Below are 19,281 nucleotides of genomic sequence, written 5' to 3'. Positions count from 1 at the left end.
AAGCCCACATAGTAGAACCTTATTTGCTGCCTCCAAATTTCACTGGGCCATGTTACGTAGTATTCCACTGAGATGTACCACCACAGTTCTTGGAGACTGTACCCCTCGTTTTCTGTGAAAGGATGTTGTTTCAACATGATGGTGCACCAGCCCACTCCGATGTTAATGTCCATGAGCACCTGCACAACACAATCCTCATTGTTGGATTGGAATGGGAGGCCCTGTCCCATAGTCAGTGTGATCACCAATTCTCATAATTGTGGACTTTTTCCTCTGGGGTTACATCAAGATGTTGGAGTATGAAACCCCCCATAGAAATGGATAAAGACCAGCTTGCTAGGGTCCAAGTTGCCTGTGTCCTGGTACAACAGACACCAGGTATCTTTGAGAGAGTGCAGCAGAACTTCATGCGCCATTGCCATTCGTGCACTGACACTGCTGGTCTTCACTTTGAACAGTTACTGTGAGCTATGATGTTGTTATGTGGTGTACATTGTGTATGTAACACATAAATACACATTTCCAACCATTGGTTCCCTGTCTCAAGCACCTGTTTTAGTTTGACCCAAAAGGTTTGAGACATCCTGTTTATGTATACATCTTTCCAGGTGAAATGTCCGACTCGCTGGGGGAATTTCTCTTATTATCTAAGGAACATTTGCTATTTCTAGACACCTGTCTAGGCTGCATCTGTTTACTAAGTCCACTGAAATCTATTTGGGAGCAAGAAAAGTTTTCTGACTCAGTAGTTGCACCTTGATTGTCATCTGATCTGAGGGACAAATTTGAGGATGATTCCAAAGCTCTAGTCTGAACTCAGTTGCCCATAGCTAATCTTACAACTACGTCTCAACGCAACAAATTAGAATATGAGATACTGCAATTAGCACATTCAGACTTGCATTTCTGGGGAAGACCTTGCAAGTCTGCTATCCAGGATCCATAAAATTGGTCCCTGTGCTTCCTGCATGGCTTAATCTGTTATCTCGCTGCCACAACATGCATTTGCTGCCAGAAATGCTCACTCAGCAAAGGGCACAGTTCGATAATTTCTAATGCTTCAGGGCCAGTGCACGGACATAGCTTTTGCGCGATCTCCTACAAACTATTCCTGCTGCAAAGAAACAAATTGCTTTGGACTCTGGGATCCGATATGTTTCTGATCTTGCAGCACAACATAAATCTATGGAGGCAGCTTTGCCACCTCTCTACAGGGTGTTACAAAAAGGTAAGGCCAAACTTCCAGGAAACATTCCTCACACACAAAGAAAGAAAATATGTTATGTGGACATGTGTCCAGAAACGCTTACTTTCCATGTTAGAGCTCATTTTATTACTTCTCTTCAAATCACATTAATCATGGAATGGAAACACAAAGCAACAGAACGTACCAGCGTGACTTCAAACACTTTGTTACAGGAAATGTTCAAAATGCCCTCCGTTAGCGAGGATACATGCGTTGCGTACACAAGAGCTTTCAAATGCCCCCATAAATGAAAGTCAATAGGGTTGAGGTCAGGAGAACGTGGAGGCCATGGAATTGGTCCGCCTCTACCAATCCATCGGTTACCGAATCTGTTGTTGAGAAGCGTATGAACACTTCGACTGAAATGTGCAGGAGCTCCATCGTGCATGAACCACATGTTGTGTCGTACTTGTAAAGGCACATGTTCTAGCAGCACAGGTAGAGTATCCCGTATGAAATCATGATAGCGTGCTCCATTGAGCGTAGGTGGAAGAACATGGGGCCCAATCAAGACATCACCAACAATGCCTGCCCAAACGTTCATAGAAAATCTATGTTGATGACGTGATTGCACAATTGCGTGCGGATTCTCGTCAGCCCACACATGTTGATTGTGAAAATTTACAATTTGATCACGTTGGAGTGAAGCCTCATCCGTAAAGAGAACATTTGCACTTAAATGAGGATTGACACATTGTTGGATGAACCATTCGCAGAAGTGTACCCGTGGAGGCCAATCAGCTGCTGATAGTGCCTGCACACGCTGTACATGGTACGGAAACAACTGGTTCTCCCGCAGCACTCTCCATACAGTGACGTGGTCAACGTTATCTTGTACAGCAACAACTTCTCTGACGCTGACATTAGGGTTATCGTCAACTGCACGAAGAATTGCCTCGTCCATTGCAGGTGTCCTCGTCGTTCTAGATCTTCCCCAGTCACGAGTCATAGGCTGGAATGTTCCGTGCTCCCTAAGACGCCGATCAATTGCTTCGAACGTCTTCCTGTCGGGACACCTTCGTTCTGGAAATCTGTCTCGATACAAACGTACCGCGCCACGGCTATTGCCCCGTGCTACTCCATACATCAAATTGGCATCTGCCAACTCCGCATTTGTAAACATTACACTGACTGCAAAACCACGTTCGTGATGAACACTAACCTGTTGATGCTACGTACTGATGTGCTTGATGCTAGTACTGTAGAGCAATGAGTCGCGTGTCAACACAAGCACCGAAGTCAACATTACCTTCCTTCAATTTGGCCAACTGGCGGTGAATCTAGGAAGTACAGTACATACTGACGAAACTAAAATGAGCTCTAACATGGAAATTAAGCGTTTCCGGACACATGTCCACATAACATATTTTCTTTATTTGTGTGTGAGGAATGTTTCCTGAAAGTTTGGCCGTACCTGTTTGTAACACCCTGCATACAGTCATCAAACACAGAGAACGGTGGGGGTTTGGGTGAAGGCCACCCAACAGGTGCTCATCTCAGTGGCTGCATGCTCACGTTGTAAACCAGCTCTGCCTTTTGGTTGAGCTGCTCCTGCTGCAGTTGTTGCTGCAGCCACAACTGGTCCTGCTGCTGTTCTTGCTGCGTCATTTGATGTTGCCTATACTCCAAAACCTTTTGATCTACCAGTATCATTACAAGAGTCAGCCTCGTCACCACTGTAGTAACACTCTACCAAGGTGTGGGAGAACCACGAGTCGTTTTCTGATGAAATGGCGGTTGACCAAAATGACCAAGTGGTCGATGAAAAAAACAAGAGTAATCTAAATGTGGTAGCCTAGAATCATGAATAGTGTACAAAGCCACAATAGCAAATTGGGAGAAAAATCAAAATAAAGTGAGTAACTTTGTGTGAAAGTAATGTCAGCTAGCAGAAAGCTTTGGAAACATCAGCATAACTGGATGAGGAAAGTGCACACACTTTCCTCCTAGCTTACATCACCAGAAGATATTGTGCTTTCATCCAGTGAGGATACTAAACTTGTCTTGGCACAAAAAAGACCTAAAACATTATGAACTGATGCAGTGCATTAAGAACATGGACATTTTGAAGTTTGTGCAGCAAGAGAGAGTCAGTCAAGGACAGCGACAATTAAAACCACAAGAGCAGCGGTATTAACAGCAGCTACAAATACAACAAGAAAACTGGTGGTAAGTGCACAGCCAGTTGGCGCAGTCACAGCAACAGTCAAGCAAACAGCAACTACACCATTAAGAACAGATACAGTTCTCGTTAATAAGAAAATCAGCAGCATCAAATGCTTCTCCACCAACCATGGCATCCTTTAATGAAGTGTCACAGGAATGGGAGCTATCTTTACCTTTGCCTTTTGCAGCATCATTTTCAAACTTTCATGTAGCCTCACTATATGGAAAGGCTGCTTCTTTGTTATCACAATCTTCTTCTCCTGATATGTTGTGCTTCTACAGAAATTAAAGTCACAGGCAAATACTAATCATTTGTCTTTCTCTGAGAGTTATGACTTGGTAATAAACAGTTCATGTGGAAGAGCCACGTAACAACAGCTAAGATAGACTTGGAGGAAGTTGCCGATGCAAAATTATGAGACCTAGATTGCTGGTTATAGACGGATTGGTCACCACAGCCATTTTGTTTGTACTTACTCTCACTGCCAACAGTGCAACACAAATTCACTGATCCATAACATTGTTATTCCTTACAACCCAGGTCAACAGACACAAGCAGTCTGTACTGCAGCTTCTGGACACATCCCTCTAGCAAAGTCTGGCAACAGCTTCAACACTGGAAGTTTCTGTCACTGCAGAACAAAATTTTCAGAACAAAATGCAGACTGCAGCTTTCAGTACAGTCCAACAACATTCTATTAGACTCCTGAGCACTATGTCGATGTTAGCACTCTACAAATTTATCCCACAGTGACATGGCGAGACACAAAGACAATAAACTATGGTATTGAATCATGTCAACCTTCCCCAGCAACACCTAGTTCTAATTCAGCTTCACATGGTTGCCAAAGGCTACCATTTTGCTCCGATTGTTGATAAGCCTTTAGACTGGATTAACTGCCATAATAAGCCTTCTGAATGTGTGTATTGTCACTGAATCACCCACATAAAATGTGGGTGCTAAACAGCAACCCAAAAATGCTCCGTAGCCAATGAAAATTCAATATCAGCAGCTTGGAATCTAGTGTTGGAGATATGACTTGAATTGTTGATCATTTGTCAAATTAAAGTTTTGTTGATTAACTTACCAGTGAACACAGGTGTGTCCACTTTTTGGCAAATTTGGGCATGGTTAGTGTGCCAGGGATCACCAGAATTTGCTTTTATGCAATGATTGTCGAATAATAGCTAGCACATTCCTGTAAGGGGAACTTCAAAACAGAGTTACTATGTAGGAAGGTTACATGTCATTTAGCATTTTAGAAGTAGCCATTATTAACGCTAGGAGTATTTTTCCTTTTCATGTTTTTACTGCATTTGGAATCTTGTAACAACAGTGTCAGCTGTCATGTCTTTCCAAGTTTTGGAAGCTCTTTTGAAGGAATAATTGTAACTGTTTACGCCCATATTTGATTATGCTTATTCATCTGAAGTCAAATTTCTTGCTTTCCGCAGCCATGTTATGAATTTTTCTGTCCTCCTCAGTACCTCATGAGCTCAAGGATGAATTTGGCTCTTTAGTGGGTCAAAACACTGTGTAGCTTTGGTAGTTCAGCCAGGGGTGCAGGATCACCTTGGTATGGCTCTATTCCCAGCCTAGCATAAAAGAAAATTAGGGTTCATGTACAACAATGATTTTAAGAGCAATGAAACTGTATTAGTCACAAATTGATAAATAAGCACTAAAAACAGTCTATGTGGTTGAAAAGTATTATTAAGCAGCTCCTCATTTGACCTCATGTGCCTGAGTAGACCACGTTCCAGAAATTTCCAGCACAGAAAAGTATGAGACTGCTACAGGGAACCAAATCTGGGACATCAATGACAGTAGTTGGCAATGCTAATTGCTGTGCCACAGAAACACTCTTTGACTATCATGAAGTAGTATGTTTCTAGCTAAATAAGAAAGTGGTGGAAATGGTTTAATAATTTCAGGTGACAATAACCAAGTTCATAGCCCAGGATCTCATTCTTTAGTATGTGGCATATATTGCCCAACAAGTATGACTTAGCAACAAAGACTGATTTGGTCCCTTGCAGTTATTACTCACTGCACCATCAACTTGTGGTATCCCAAAGGGTACTGCTGCTTTAACACAAGAGTATTTCAAGAATTATGCCATTATTCCTCCCAGGCTCTAAATCTGCATATTAACTTGATTACCTTGCAATCTCTGGGGTATAGAGCAGCAAATGGGTTGTATATATTGACCAGGATTATATAGAGATATTGAATGCTTTGCCCATGCCTGCCAAGAGTAAGCACCTTTTAGTGGGCCTTCTAGTCACAGTTCATACCAGAGAAACTTATTATTCCACAGTTTTCATGAGTTGCAACAACTGTTTATAAAGAGAGAAGTTGCAAGGAAGAGCAAATAAGAGATACTTAATGCAAATAGCTAACAAAGATACATTGAAGAGCTGAGATCAAACAGTTAACAGTTCAGTTGGTTAACTGAAGACTTACTGAGTAAAGTAGTTAATTTCAAACTGTATATTCCCTTCACCTGTCACCTGACCCCCTCCCCTTATCCCTGCTCTCTCTCTCACACACATATCATTAGAATGTCAAAATATTGTGTGTTCTCACATGAGTCAGAGACCCTGAAAAGGAGTTTTGAGATGTCTGGCCACTGACTTTACACAACAGTATTATAACATACTTCTGTAAAATATTCAGACACTTTTTATCAAACAAATGAATGAATAGCAATTCTGGCAGACATTTTTACTGCCTTGAAATTTACATCTTCCTTCATAAACTTGTCAAATACAGGCCTACATCCAGTGTCCCAAATTGACATGCTTGTTTTCATTTAAAATAGCTTTAAACAGCATAACATAATCCATTTTCTTCTCTCAGTGGATCTGATTATGATGTTTATTGCACAAAAAGTGATTTTTACTTGAAAGAATCATGTCATGTCATTAAGTGTAATAATTAATAAAATATAAATATTTTATGTTACTTCCTTTGTTGTGAATAAACCTTTAAATAACCATGAAAACGTTAAATGTGAATGGTGATGGAATATGTTCTAGTCTTATTCTGGAGTTGACATTAAGAACATTTGTGTTTAAACATTCAATTCCTTTACTCAACCCCTTGAAAATGAGTAAGTCAATACTGATTAAACCATTTCATAGATCAGTTGTAATAACAAATGTGAGAACAATGTAATGGTTAAAAACAAAACAGTTGTACTGTACTATTCCACCTTCAGAATTTGTGCATGAATGCCAAAACTTTCCATATATCTATTCATACAACTTTAATTTCAACCATTAATGAAGTTTCAGTAATTCTGTAATTACAGTTTTCTGCATTGCAGACATATAAAATGAATCAAAATTTTGAAATACAGCTATCTTTTTAAGTGATTCAGCGATCACTGCTATCTAGCATTCAAGTATTTTGTATTTTTGGTGTGTTTTGAAACCCCTTTTATGTTAAAAAAACAGAGTGTTATTGTCTAGTTATAATCATACAGAAAATTTATAGATTCTGAAGTTTTAATTGCTGATAGTGTCACATCCTGTGAGGTTCCTAGTTAAGTAAATTTTCACACTTGTACAGACATTTTACCCCTTTTCACAACATATACCTGTTTGCATACATACTGACAGTGATGTAGAGAATGTTACAAACTTAAAAGCAGGTGGGAAGTATAAATGGAAAGGTGTTAAGGAGTCAATGATTTTTAAATGTTAGCTTCTCATTGTAAGGGTGACACTGATCTATGGTAATCTTAAGTGAAAATACAAAACAGTACATTACAGTCAGTGACATAACTTAAGCACTGTAATCATTAATACTGTAAGTAGCTGTTTTAGATAGATGCTGCACTTCATTAGAAAGATGTTTTTCATCACTCAACAGTTACAAATTGCAGGTATGGGAACGAGTCCAGCTGTTGTGTACACAACTGAAATCGGAAGACCAGAAATCAGAGGAGCACTTACAGCATCAGGGCCATCACTTGCATCACTTGGTATATCTTTACATCAATTAATTAGTAGAGCTAAGATAAATGTTCCAGAGGTTCACTGTTACAAGTATAAATATCAGAATGTCATATATTAATCATGATAACAACAACAGCAACTCAGTCAAATTTATCTCACATAAAATGATTGGAAAGGTAAGTTTTTACACTGTATGGTATTCTTCTGTAGTAACCAGAAGCAGTTTCTGGATAGTGCATCAGAATAACTTCTCCTGAAACTACCCTAAGCTTAGATAGTGTTCAGGAAGGGAAACGTTTGGTACTACTCTGTATATAACTAAATTTCATTAACTTTGCATGCATGGTAATTAGGGAAGATGTAGGTGGGAGAAAGTAATATTGTCTAATACATTTATTAATTTGTATTGGAATTTGTGGTCCCAGGATCTTGGGAGTGAGGCTCTTCCAATAGTGGTACTGAAACATATCTGGCTGCACCCAGTTTCTTACTGTGTCCATCTTCTCCATGTGTTATTGCTGTGAACACTTTTCAAATAGTATTTCACAATTGTGAGTGGAATAGTCTACACTATTGTGAATAAACTGTCCAATTGTCTTGTCTGCTTCACCTTTTGATGACAATTCACAGCTTCATTTTTTTTTATATAAGAGAGGATATAAATTGTAGACTGGCAATGGCAAGGAAAGCATTTCTGAAGAAGAGAAATTTGTTAACATCGAGTATAGATTTAAATGTCAGGAAGTCGTTTCTGAAAGTATTTGTATGGAAGAGAAACATGGACGATAACTCGTTTGGACAAGAAGAGAATAGAATCTTTCAAAATGTGGTGCTACAGAAGAATGCTGAAGATTAGATAGGTAGATCATGTAACTAATGAGGAGGTATTGAATAGGATTGGGGAGAAGAGAAGTTTGTGGCACAACTTGACTAGAAGAAGGGATCGGTTGGTAGGGCATGTTCTGAGGCATCAAGGGATCACCAATTTAGTATTGGAGGGCAGCGTGGAGGGTAAAAATCGTAGAGGGAGACCAAGAGATGAATACACTAAACAGATACAGAAGGATGTAGGTTGCAGTAGGTACTGGGAGATGAAGAAGCTTGCACAGGATAGAGTAGCATGGAGAGCTGCATCAAACCAGTCTGAGGACTGAAGACCACAACAACAACAAGAACATGGGAACTAGAATAACAATACTAAAGAATGAGCATTATAGAGTTAACCAGACCATATTTTTATGACTAATGATTTCATGTATGAAATGATGTAACTTTTTATTTTGCAAAAACACAAGACACTACTTTTTCATCTCTTAAATTAATTTGTAGTTAAGTTTCTCTGGCTTCCAATAGAACTGTCATTTATAATCTATTTAACAAAAATGTAAAGTTGTAATTTTTCCTTTAAAATACAAGACATAGGAATATCACTGCATTCAGAAAATTCTGGCTACAATATAATCAAAACAGATTTTAGTAATATTGCCTGATACAAAAATGAGCAGTGCTTTGAAATCAAATCTTAATTGACTATAAGCTTTTGAGCTATCAAATTTTAAGATAAACTAATTCCTTTCTCTGACTATCAGGACTACTGAGCCCACAAAACTGACTACTGAACTGTTGTTTTTTTAAGCTTTAATTTTGACACACATACTTTTGCATGCCAACAAATTTATGATATCTTCAATTCATCATATCTCCTAAAATAATTAACTTTAAGTCAAAACAACATCTTGATGTTCAAGACTGAAGAAATTATATCTATAATAATAATCATTTGTATGCATATGGTGCAATTAAAATTTTGTTGTTATGATAAAGAGATAATGACACATGTCAACAGCATGTTAATGATTGAATGAAATATCAATGTTTTAGTACCCAATTCAAGTGTACTGGGCATTTCTGATGGTCTTTTACACTTGCTAAACAAACTCATGATGAAGTGTAAAGCTCTTCTTCAGTTCTTCTCTATCTCTTTGGTTCATCCAACTTTGTAAGAGTGTCATAACAATGGTCAATGCTGAAGAACAAAACAGTACCTACTTTTTGACAACTGTCATCACTTCCACACCAAAAAATCCCTTTCATACAGCCTGGCCACCAATGGATGGCATATTTGCATTGATGAGAACTCTCTTGCCCAGTATACTGAAGGTCTCATAAAGACCTTCACAGAAAGGTACTAACACCCTCCATCCTCCAACCTAATTTGCAAACAGACTTCCCATATCATATCCTCACCTACTCTGCTGTAATCACTGCACAGTTTTTATGTTGGTATGACAACCACCCAGATGTCCACCTGAATGAATAACCACTGCCAAACTGTGGCCAAGAACATAGTTGACCATCCTGTTGACACAAAATGCTTGATTTCAATGCTGTTTCACAGCCTGTGCCATCTGGATCCTTCCCTCACCACCAGCTTTTCTGAACTATGTGATTAAGAGTTATCCTTGCAACACATCTTTCACTCCCATAACACCATATGGGTCCTTCCCTCTCTGAACTATGCAGATGGGAGTTATCCTTGCAACACATCCTTTGTTCCTGTAACCTTCCTGGCCTCAGTCTCCATTCACCTACTGTTCCCACATCCTCCATCCAACAGTTTCCCCTTCCTCTGGCCTATCACCCCTCCCAACTCCTGTCTCCATATTGCCTTAACTGTGCACTGGTTCCCCTGACTCCGACACAAGTGCCCACATGTCTATCCCATGCAACCCCCACCAATCTCTTCTGCATTCCTGACCAACAAACTGGTTGCTTTCCGCTGAGCTCCTAGCTACCCACTCCAACCCATCTTCGTCCCTCCTGCCCCTCTCCCACCTCAACCTCCAACTCATCCTAGTCCACCTGCCAAACTACGGTCATGGCATTGTGTGCCCTGTTGGCACTTTGTAGAGGCACAGGTGCACATGTGTGTGTGGGGGTGGAGGGGGGGGGGGTGCACATGCGAAAAAACTTCCTATAAAATGAATGAATACTTAGAGTTATGATGTACACGAATGGGGGAAACTGCCTAAAAGATAAAGTGTGATGCTGTTACTTGTAGTTTAACTGAAACTGTGGTGATAAAATGTAAATTTATCTGTTTCATTATGAGAAAATGTGAACTCCCATGTATCCCACTCTCTAGAGCATTCACTTAAACCTCTTCTTAAGGAATGCAGTTAAAACTTGTATTCATTCAAACCATGACCATGAAGAAAATTTACTTCCTTATATATGTCAGTAGCATAAAAATATGCACTGTCACTTATTCTACTATTTTAAACAATCACTTAAACTGTTTTTGGCATAATGCAAGCTTTAATACGGCATGCAAGTAATTGTAGCTTTTGCTCATCTAGCTTAAATTTATCACTTCCAAAAAAGGCACATTTTAACTGGTAGTGAGCATTTCAACAAGTGGAAACTCATGAAGTCACAGATGTCTGTGCATTACCACATTTTAGCACATGCAAAAGCTTGAATTTGCACATGCAATGACATGATTGGCTATTGTCAATTTCAAATAAATGGCAAAACATATAGAATTTTTTTGTTATTTTTTTGTTAACAGTTATTACTCATCATTACATCTCCAGCAACACCCTCTTTTTTTCTTTCTTTGTGTGTCCCTGTTGGGAACTCAATGCTTCTGCTTTTAAATGAGTGGACTCGTTTAGTCCGAAAGTGAGTCAGATAGATTGTTATTCAACACATGAAGAATGCTTTGAGCAGAAAGACCTGTCTTCTGCACAGACTGAAGCCTGACTGAAATGAGTAGCCAACTTCACTGGGGTGGATAGTGGAGGTACAAGGGAGGCATGGGGCAGGGAGGAGCAGGGATAGCAGGATAATGGTGGGAGAAGATGCTGAACCACTGAAAACATTCAATATGGCAAAAGGAAAAACAGAAATATTGAGTGCAGACTGGCTGACACAGTCCATATGTTTAATAACTAAAGAACTTTGTAAGTATATTTGACAAGTAGTTGATTTTCAATAACAGTAACATGGAGCTGTTAACTCGTTGACTGTCTTACATGGGCTTGTTACATAGATCTTACTCATGTGATTACTGGGTGTAGACTCTCACAAAGCAACTGCCAAATTGCAACACAGATTGTTAAAAGATGTTATTGTAATGACTCCAAATCTGGACTGTGGATTTTTGGAGTGGGGGTGGTAAATAAAAATTGGCATAACAATATTTTATAATCTTCATGATTACATTATAGTTTATAAAACTGCATGGTGATAGTTTAACAAAACAGATGATCTGTATGTCCCAACAATGATTTGGTTTAACTAAAAGATAGCTAGTTAGAAAAGCATAAAAGTTCACAGTACTATTTGACTAGCGCACTGTATGCCTCTGGATTGTACTGCCTATTTATATGTAAAGTTGCCATGTTTGAATTTTTGTTCATTTATGTAAATTCTCAATTAATGGCTTAATTGAATAATGAAGAGTATTTTCTGCTTCAAAAAAAGTTAAGCAACAAAAAAACCATGGCATCCAACAAACATAATGGCTCAAAAGGCAAAGGTAGTTTTGACTGGCTAAATTTTAATTATAAATGTCTTTCAAGTTAATTAGTTTTTGGAAAAGTGAAACAGATTACTGAGAGGGACAGAGAGGTGGGAGGCAGGGAGAGGGGATGGGGTGTGGGTACCTAGCAGCACAGAGGATGGCATCTGGTTTACTGGCTACAAATGCGGGAGGGAGGGGTGGCAGACGCACAATCTAGGCATGTGATGCATGGGTGTCAGAGCCAGTGGGGAATGGCACATGCTGAAGTGACATAGGAACGTGATGTGGGATGGGGTGATAGAATAGAGGAAGAGGAAACTGTTGGGTGGAGGGTGTCGGGGCTGTGGGTTACTGGAGACTGAGGCCAGGATGGTTGCAGGAGCGAAATATGTGTTGCAAGGATAACTCCCACCTCCATGGTTCAGAAAAGCTGGTGGTAGGGTGAGGGATCCATATGGCACAATTTTTGAAGCAGCAATCAAAAATGATCATTTTATACTCAGCTGCATGTTGTGCCACTGGGTGATCAACTTTGTTCTTGGCCACAGTTTCACGGTGACCATTCATTCTGGTGGACAACTGGTTGGTTATCATACCAACATAAAAAGGTACAGTGATTACAGCAGAGTTGGTATATGACATGGGTGCTTTCACAGGTGGCCCTGCCTCTGATGGGGTAGGATAAGCTTGTGACAGGACTTGAGTAGGAAGTGCTGGGTGGACGGATTGGGCATGGCTTGTACCTATGTCTTCCATGGGGATATGATCCCTGCAGCAAGAGGTTGGGAGTGGGAGTGGCATATGGATGGACTAGGATGTTGTGTAAGAGATTGTATCAATGACACAATGCTTCTGGTTTTTTCAGTGAGTGGTCTTCCTTTACTCATAAAGAGTTTACTGGGAAGAATGAAATGGTTGGTGTCAGTTCGCTCAAAACTACTGATTAGCTTAGAATGATTTCCATATGGCACACTGTTTGTAACAACTTTGATTACTAATTTACTTAATTAGCAAGGTTTCACAAAAACTAACAATGATATTGCAGTCAGGATTTTAATATTAAGACATAACAGTTGTAAATTGTCGTAGCTGTGTTGGGAAAGTACCAGAGCTCCAAGCACTAATAGAAAGCACTGATGCTCAAATCATTATAGGCACTGAAAGCTGGCTAATGTCAGAGATAAGCTCAGCCAAAATTTTTGTGAAGAACCTAACAGTGTTCCGAAATGATAGGCTAAACACGGTTGGTGGTGGTTTGTTTGATGCTGTTAGAAATAGTTTATCTTATCACAAAACTGGAGTAGATGGTTCCTGTCAGTTAGTGTGGGCAGAGGTCATTCTTGGTAACTGGAATAAAATAATAATTGGATCCTTTTACCGACCTCACAATTCAGATGATACAGTTGCTGAAAGGTTCAAAGAAAACTTCAGTTTGATTTCAAACACGTATCCGACTCATGCAATTATAGTTGGTGGTGACTTCAATTTACCCTCAATATGTTGGCAAAAATACATGTTTAATTCCAGATTGCTGTCCAAAATTGTGCTAAATGCATTCTCTGAAAATTCCTTTGAGCAGTTAGTTCGTGAGCCCATGTGAATAGTACACGGTTGCAAAAACACACTTTACCTCTTAGCAACAAATAATCCTGAGTTAATCACAAGCATCAAAATGGATACAAGGATTAGTGAGCACAAGGTGGTCATAGCAAGACTGAATATTGCAACCAACAAATCCTCGAGAAATAATCAAAAATTATACCTATTCAAAAAAGCAGATAATAATTCACTTGACACCTTCCTGAGAGACAATCTACACTACTTCCACATTAATAATATAAATGTAGACCAGATGTGGCTTGAATTCAAAGAAATAGTATCAGCAGCAATTGAAAGATTTGTATCAAATAAATTAACAAACAACTGAACTGGTCCACCTTGGTAAACAAAACGGGTAAGAACACTGTTGCAGAAACAATGAAATAAAAATGCCAAATTTAAACAGATACAAAATCCCCAAGATTGGTGATCTCTTACAGAAGATCGGACTTCAATGCGAGATTCTTATAACAGTTTCCACAATGACAAAACTTTGCAGAAAATCCAAAGAGATTCTGGTCGTACATGAAGTATGTTAGCGGCAAGGAACAATCAATGTCTTCTCTGTGTGATTGCAATGGAGGAACTATCAAAGACAGTGCTGCCAAAGAAGAGTTATTACATGCACAAATAAAAGTTGACACTTGGCGCGGTTGCTGATTGGAGCGACCGTAAGGGCATTTCCCATTTACAGTTGCTCCCATCAGCCAATGCGCCGAGTGTCAACTTTAATTGCATGAGTAAATCTAAACACAGCCTTCCAAAATGCCTTCACAAAAGAAGACAACATAAATATTCCAGAATTCGAATCAAGAACAGCTGCCAATGTGAGTAACGTAGAAGTAAATATCCTTGGAGTAGTGAAGCAACTTAAATCACTCAATAAAAGCAAGTTTTCTGGTCCAGACTGTACACCAATTAGGTTCCTTTCAGAGTATGCTAATGCATTACCTCCATACTTCACAATCATACACAACCGTTTGCTTGATGAAAGATCATTACCCAAAGACTGGAAAGTTGCACAGGTCAGGCTGATATTCAAGAAAGGTAGTATGAGTAATCCACTTAATTTCAGGTCCGTATCATTAACGTTGATATGCAGCAGGATTCTGGAACATATACTGTGTCTGAACATTATGAATGACCTCAAAGAAAACAATCTATTAACTCACAGTCAACATGGGTTTAGAAAACATCATTCTTGTGAAACACAACTAGCTCTTTATTCGTATGAAGTGTTGAGCACTACTGACAAGGGATTTCAAATCGATTCCATATTTCTGGATTTCCAGAAGGCTTTTGACACTGTGACACATGAGTGACTTGTAGTGAAATTGCATGCTTATGGAATATTGTCTCAGTTATGTGATTGGATTTGTGACTTCCTGTCAGAGAGGTCACAGTTCATAGCAATTGACGGAAAGTCATTGTGTACAACAGAAGTGATTTCTGGTGTTTCCCAAGGTCGTGTTATAGGTCCTTTGCTGTTCCTTATCTGTATAAACAATTTGGGAGACAATCTGAGCAGCTGTCTTTGGTTGTTTGCAGATAACACTGTTGTTTATTGACTAATAAAGTCATCAGAAGATAAAAAAACAAATTGCAAAACGATTTAGCAAAGATATCTAAATGGTGCAACAATTGGCAGTTGACCCTAAAGAATGAAAAAGTATGAGGTCATCCACATGAATGGTAGAAGGAATTCATTAAAATTTGGTTACACAATAAACCAGTCAAATCTAAAGGCCATAAATTCAACTAAATGCCTAGGAATTACAATTATGAACAACTTAAATTGGAAGGAACACACAGAAAATGTTGTGGGGAAGGCTAACCAAAGACTGAATTTTATTGTCAGGACACTTTGAAAATGTAACAGATCTACTAAGGAGACTGTCTACACTATGCTTGCCTGTCCTCTTGTAGAATACTGCTGCACGGTGTGGGATCTTTACCAGATAGGACTGATGGAGTACATCGAGAAAGTTGAAAGAAGGGCAGCACATTTTGTATTATCGTGAAATATGGGAGAGAGTATCACTGAAATGATACAGGATTTGAGCTCGACATCATTAATACATAGGGATAAATGATCACCAAGATAAAATGAGGAAAATCAGAGCTCCTACAGAAAGATATAGGTGTTCGTTCTTTCTGCGCATTATACAAGATTGGAATAATAGAGAATTGTGAAGGTCTTTAGATGAACCTTCTACCAGGCACTTAAATGTTATGTTCAGAGTATCCATGTAGATGTAGATAAATAAATATTATATAAATAAAAATTCGGCAATTTTGAGTGCACACTGCATATGTGTTACATGTACAAATACAGTCAGATGAAAGAGGAAAGAAAAGTTCTTTGAAAGGAGTAGAATGATAGCATGTGGTGTGAAAACCTTACTGTGTTTCACACAATGCCAGCAGTGACACCACAGTGCCTTTCCAAAATACTAGAAGAATGGGACCTCTGCCAAACTTTCTGATGATGGTCATCCAGGGCAGTGGAGAATTACTAAATACAATGTGACACCATTCATCAACAGTCCAAGCTAATTGGTCACAGTGCCATTTCAAACGCAGTCATGTGTTTCAGTGTTAATGGCAGCCTACAAATGGGATGCTAATTCTCTAGACCATCTGCTGCTAGTCTCCGACCAGTGTTGTGAAATGACACAGAATGTTGCAGGGAGTCAGTTACTTGTTTTCTGATGCATGTGTAAATCTGAAGATTTTATGGTGTGCTTTGAGTACAATATGGTGATCATTCCATGCTGTGATCAGACATGGTCGACCAAAACCTTGACGATGAGTATGCCTGCCCTCACATTCCCACACAGTCCAGCATCAGGATAGGGTCACATCCAAATGCTCCACAGATCTGGAGATTGCACAATTTGACCACACTGTCAAATAGAGACCCACATGTCATGTGCTGATAACACTGTCTCACACAAGCAAGCAGCATCTCCATGCCCTTCACAGTTATCACTCAACATCTGACATAGTTCACGCCCCTTATATAGCCCACAAGGCCTGGTAACAACACTAAGCACCAACAACACTAATGCACTCTGGTGGTCATTCTACCTGTTGGAGAGTATTGTAACTCCAATCATTTACATAACTGACAATGGTGTGTATGTGTACTATTTACATTGACAGCCTACCATGTTTATTGGGTGTTTCAATTTTTTTGTCAGGCAGTGTATGTTTTAGGACATTAGATCCTTTATTAACACATTTAAATGGAGTCCATGAGCAGTATGGTATGTTCAGTGTAAGCTGCTTATGTCAGTAAGTTCAACATTCTCAAAATATTCTATAATATATTTATTCACAATACTGATTTCATAGTTTGCAAGCAATGCAGAAGTTAATTGATGAGTAACAGCCAGGTTCCATATTCCTAGATTTCTGAAAAGTGTTTAATACAGTTCCACACTGCAAACCATTAATGAAGGTAGGATCCCAGATATGCGAGTGGCTAGAAGACTTCTTAAGTAACAGAACCCAGTTCATTGTCCTCAACAGCAAATGTTCATCAGAGACAAGGGTATCATCAGGAGTCCCTGCGGAAGTGTGATAGGATTGTTATTATTCTCTATATACATAAATGATGTAGCAGACAGGGTGAGCAGCAGTCTGTGGCTGTTTGCTGATGATGCTGTGGTGTATGGGATGGTGTCATCTTTGAGTGACTGTAGGAGGATACAAGATGCCTTAGATAAAATTTATAGTTGGTGTGATAAATGGCAGCTAGTTCTAAATGTAGAAAAATGTAAGTTAAACAGATGGGTAGGAAAAACAAACCTGTAATGATTGAATACAGCATTATTTGTGTGCTAGTTGACACAGTCACATTGATTAAATATCTAAGCATAATGTTGCAAAGCAATATGAAATGGAATGAGTGTGTAAGGATTGTAGTAGGGAAGATAAATGGCTGACTTTGGTTTATCAGGAAAATTTCAGGAAAGTGTGGTTCATCTGTAAATAAGGCCCCTTACAGAACACTAGTGTGACCTAGTCTTGAATACTGCTCTACTGTTTGGTATTCCCACCAGGCAGAATTAGGAGAGGACACTGAAGCAATTCAGAGGTGGGCTGCTAGATTTGTTACTGGTAGGTTTGATCAAGGTGCAAATATTATGGAGATGCTGCAGCAACTCAAGTGGGAATCCTTGGAGGGAAGGCAGCATTCTTTTTGAGAAACATGATTGAGAAACTTTGGAGAACTGGCATTTGAAGATGACTGCAGAACAATTTTACTGCCATCAATGTACAGTTTTCATAAGGACCACACAGTTAAGATTACAGAAATTAGGGCTACAGAGGAATATAGATAGTCATTTTTTCCTCAGTCAGTTTGCAAGTAGAACAGCAAAGGAAAGACTAGTAGTACCCTTTGCTCATAAATGTCTCGGGGTAGAGCCATACACCATCTGCTGTATCCCCTGATGTAGTGACCAGTCAATCCACTACACTGGTGGGCCTGTGGTGAAATGGTTGAGGGCAGATACATAATTTGAGTTAAATACTATTTAACATAAAAGATCAGAGAAGCCACAGTAATAATGTACACCACATTCCAGATTAGCATATTGTGTGACTGGTGTTTTCAGCAAAATATGGTTTCCTACTTAATGGCGGTCGTTAATTAAATAAAATATGAGTTCATCTGGGAAAGATTTACCAATCGCAATTTGACTAGCAGCATATGAGTGATAGTAGTCTCCACTTAATATGCTCAAATTACAAAGTGCACTTACACACCAGTTCTTTTAACCCCCTACTCAGATACATCAATTAAAGTCCATCTGTAACAAAATACAGTTTATGCTCCAACAGCCAAAGTCACAATTGCAAGTCTCTGTTTATAATCTACCACTTGCTTGCACTCTCAATTGTGAGAAACACAAGTCTCTGATGGTCACAACCAAATAGCCACTCTCACATCATAAAACCAGCCCAGCCCTCTCTGTCCATAACATAAATTCCCTCTTGCATTTTCCATCAGCTCCCAAGAGCACATCTCCCACCAGCATGCCCACCAACATTACCAAACTTTAGCCAATGGGATCTCAAGTAGCTCCGCACCACATAACACAGTTCTTACAAACTTTTTACACATTATGTACAATTCAAATTGAATGATAATGAAATGGAAGTGTAAATTAAATAGAGTTGGTAAACCATTCCTACACTACAATTAATTTACATATGTTGTATGAAACAATATTTAATTCTTTGTCTTCTGACACTAATTGCTATTCCTTTAAACGTGCATGTATGATTTATCTAGACAAAGATGCACATTTACTGCACTTTCAATCAAATACCATCAATAAGAGCAATATGTTAAATTAACCTGTTATAGTATTCATAATGTGCTACTTTATTTATAAGTGTATGAATGGAGTACTTTCTGGTACAACACAATTAATGAAGACATTTATCATCATAGCATATTTAATAATAATGTAATTTGTGTTGCTACTTGTGATAATGGCCACAGTGCTATACCATTATCGATATTATATTTATCCCGTAAGACAGCCTTGTCTGTTATTTATAGTGTGCAAATATTTACAGTGTACAGTCTAGTTAAGCTTGTAATTATAGCTGGTGTTTGTGTACATAGGACTGCATTTCTTGGACTTACATACAACCCTTAAGTTTACTGCATCGTTATTCCTTGCCTCATTCTAAGTTATCAGATTGTTCATTCTATTCAGAGCCTTGGTATTTCCATACAACACAGCTCTGGACATCT

The 19,281-nt window shown here is 39.0% G+C and overlaps 1 protein-coding gene across 1 annotated transcript in view; it reads left to right on the top strand.

The window, feature by feature from the left end:
- LOC126184765 (facilitated trehalose transporter Tret1-like) overlaps positions 1 to 19,281 on the top strand; it is a 204,018-nt gene that overhangs the window by 145,324 nt on the left and 39,413 nt on the right. The window contains exon 5 of the mRNA XM_049927316.1: positions 7,306 to 7,404. Within this exon, the coding sequence (XP_049783273.1) occupies positions 7,306 to 7,404 (99 nt within the window). The remainder of the gene's footprint in view (positions 1 to 7,305; positions 7,405 to 19,281) is intronic.

The sequence above is a fragment of the Schistocerca cancellata genome, chromosome 4, assembly GCF_023864275.1.
Source record: "Schistocerca cancellata isolate TAMUIC-IGC-003103 chromosome 4, iqSchCanc2.1, whole genome shotgun sequence".
Classification (NCBI taxonomy): domain Eukaryota; kingdom Metazoa; phylum Arthropoda; class Insecta; order Orthoptera; family Acrididae; genus Schistocerca; species Schistocerca cancellata.
The sequence above is the reverse complement of the archived record's forward strand: the minus strand, read 5'-3'. Positions and strand labels throughout refer to the sequence as shown.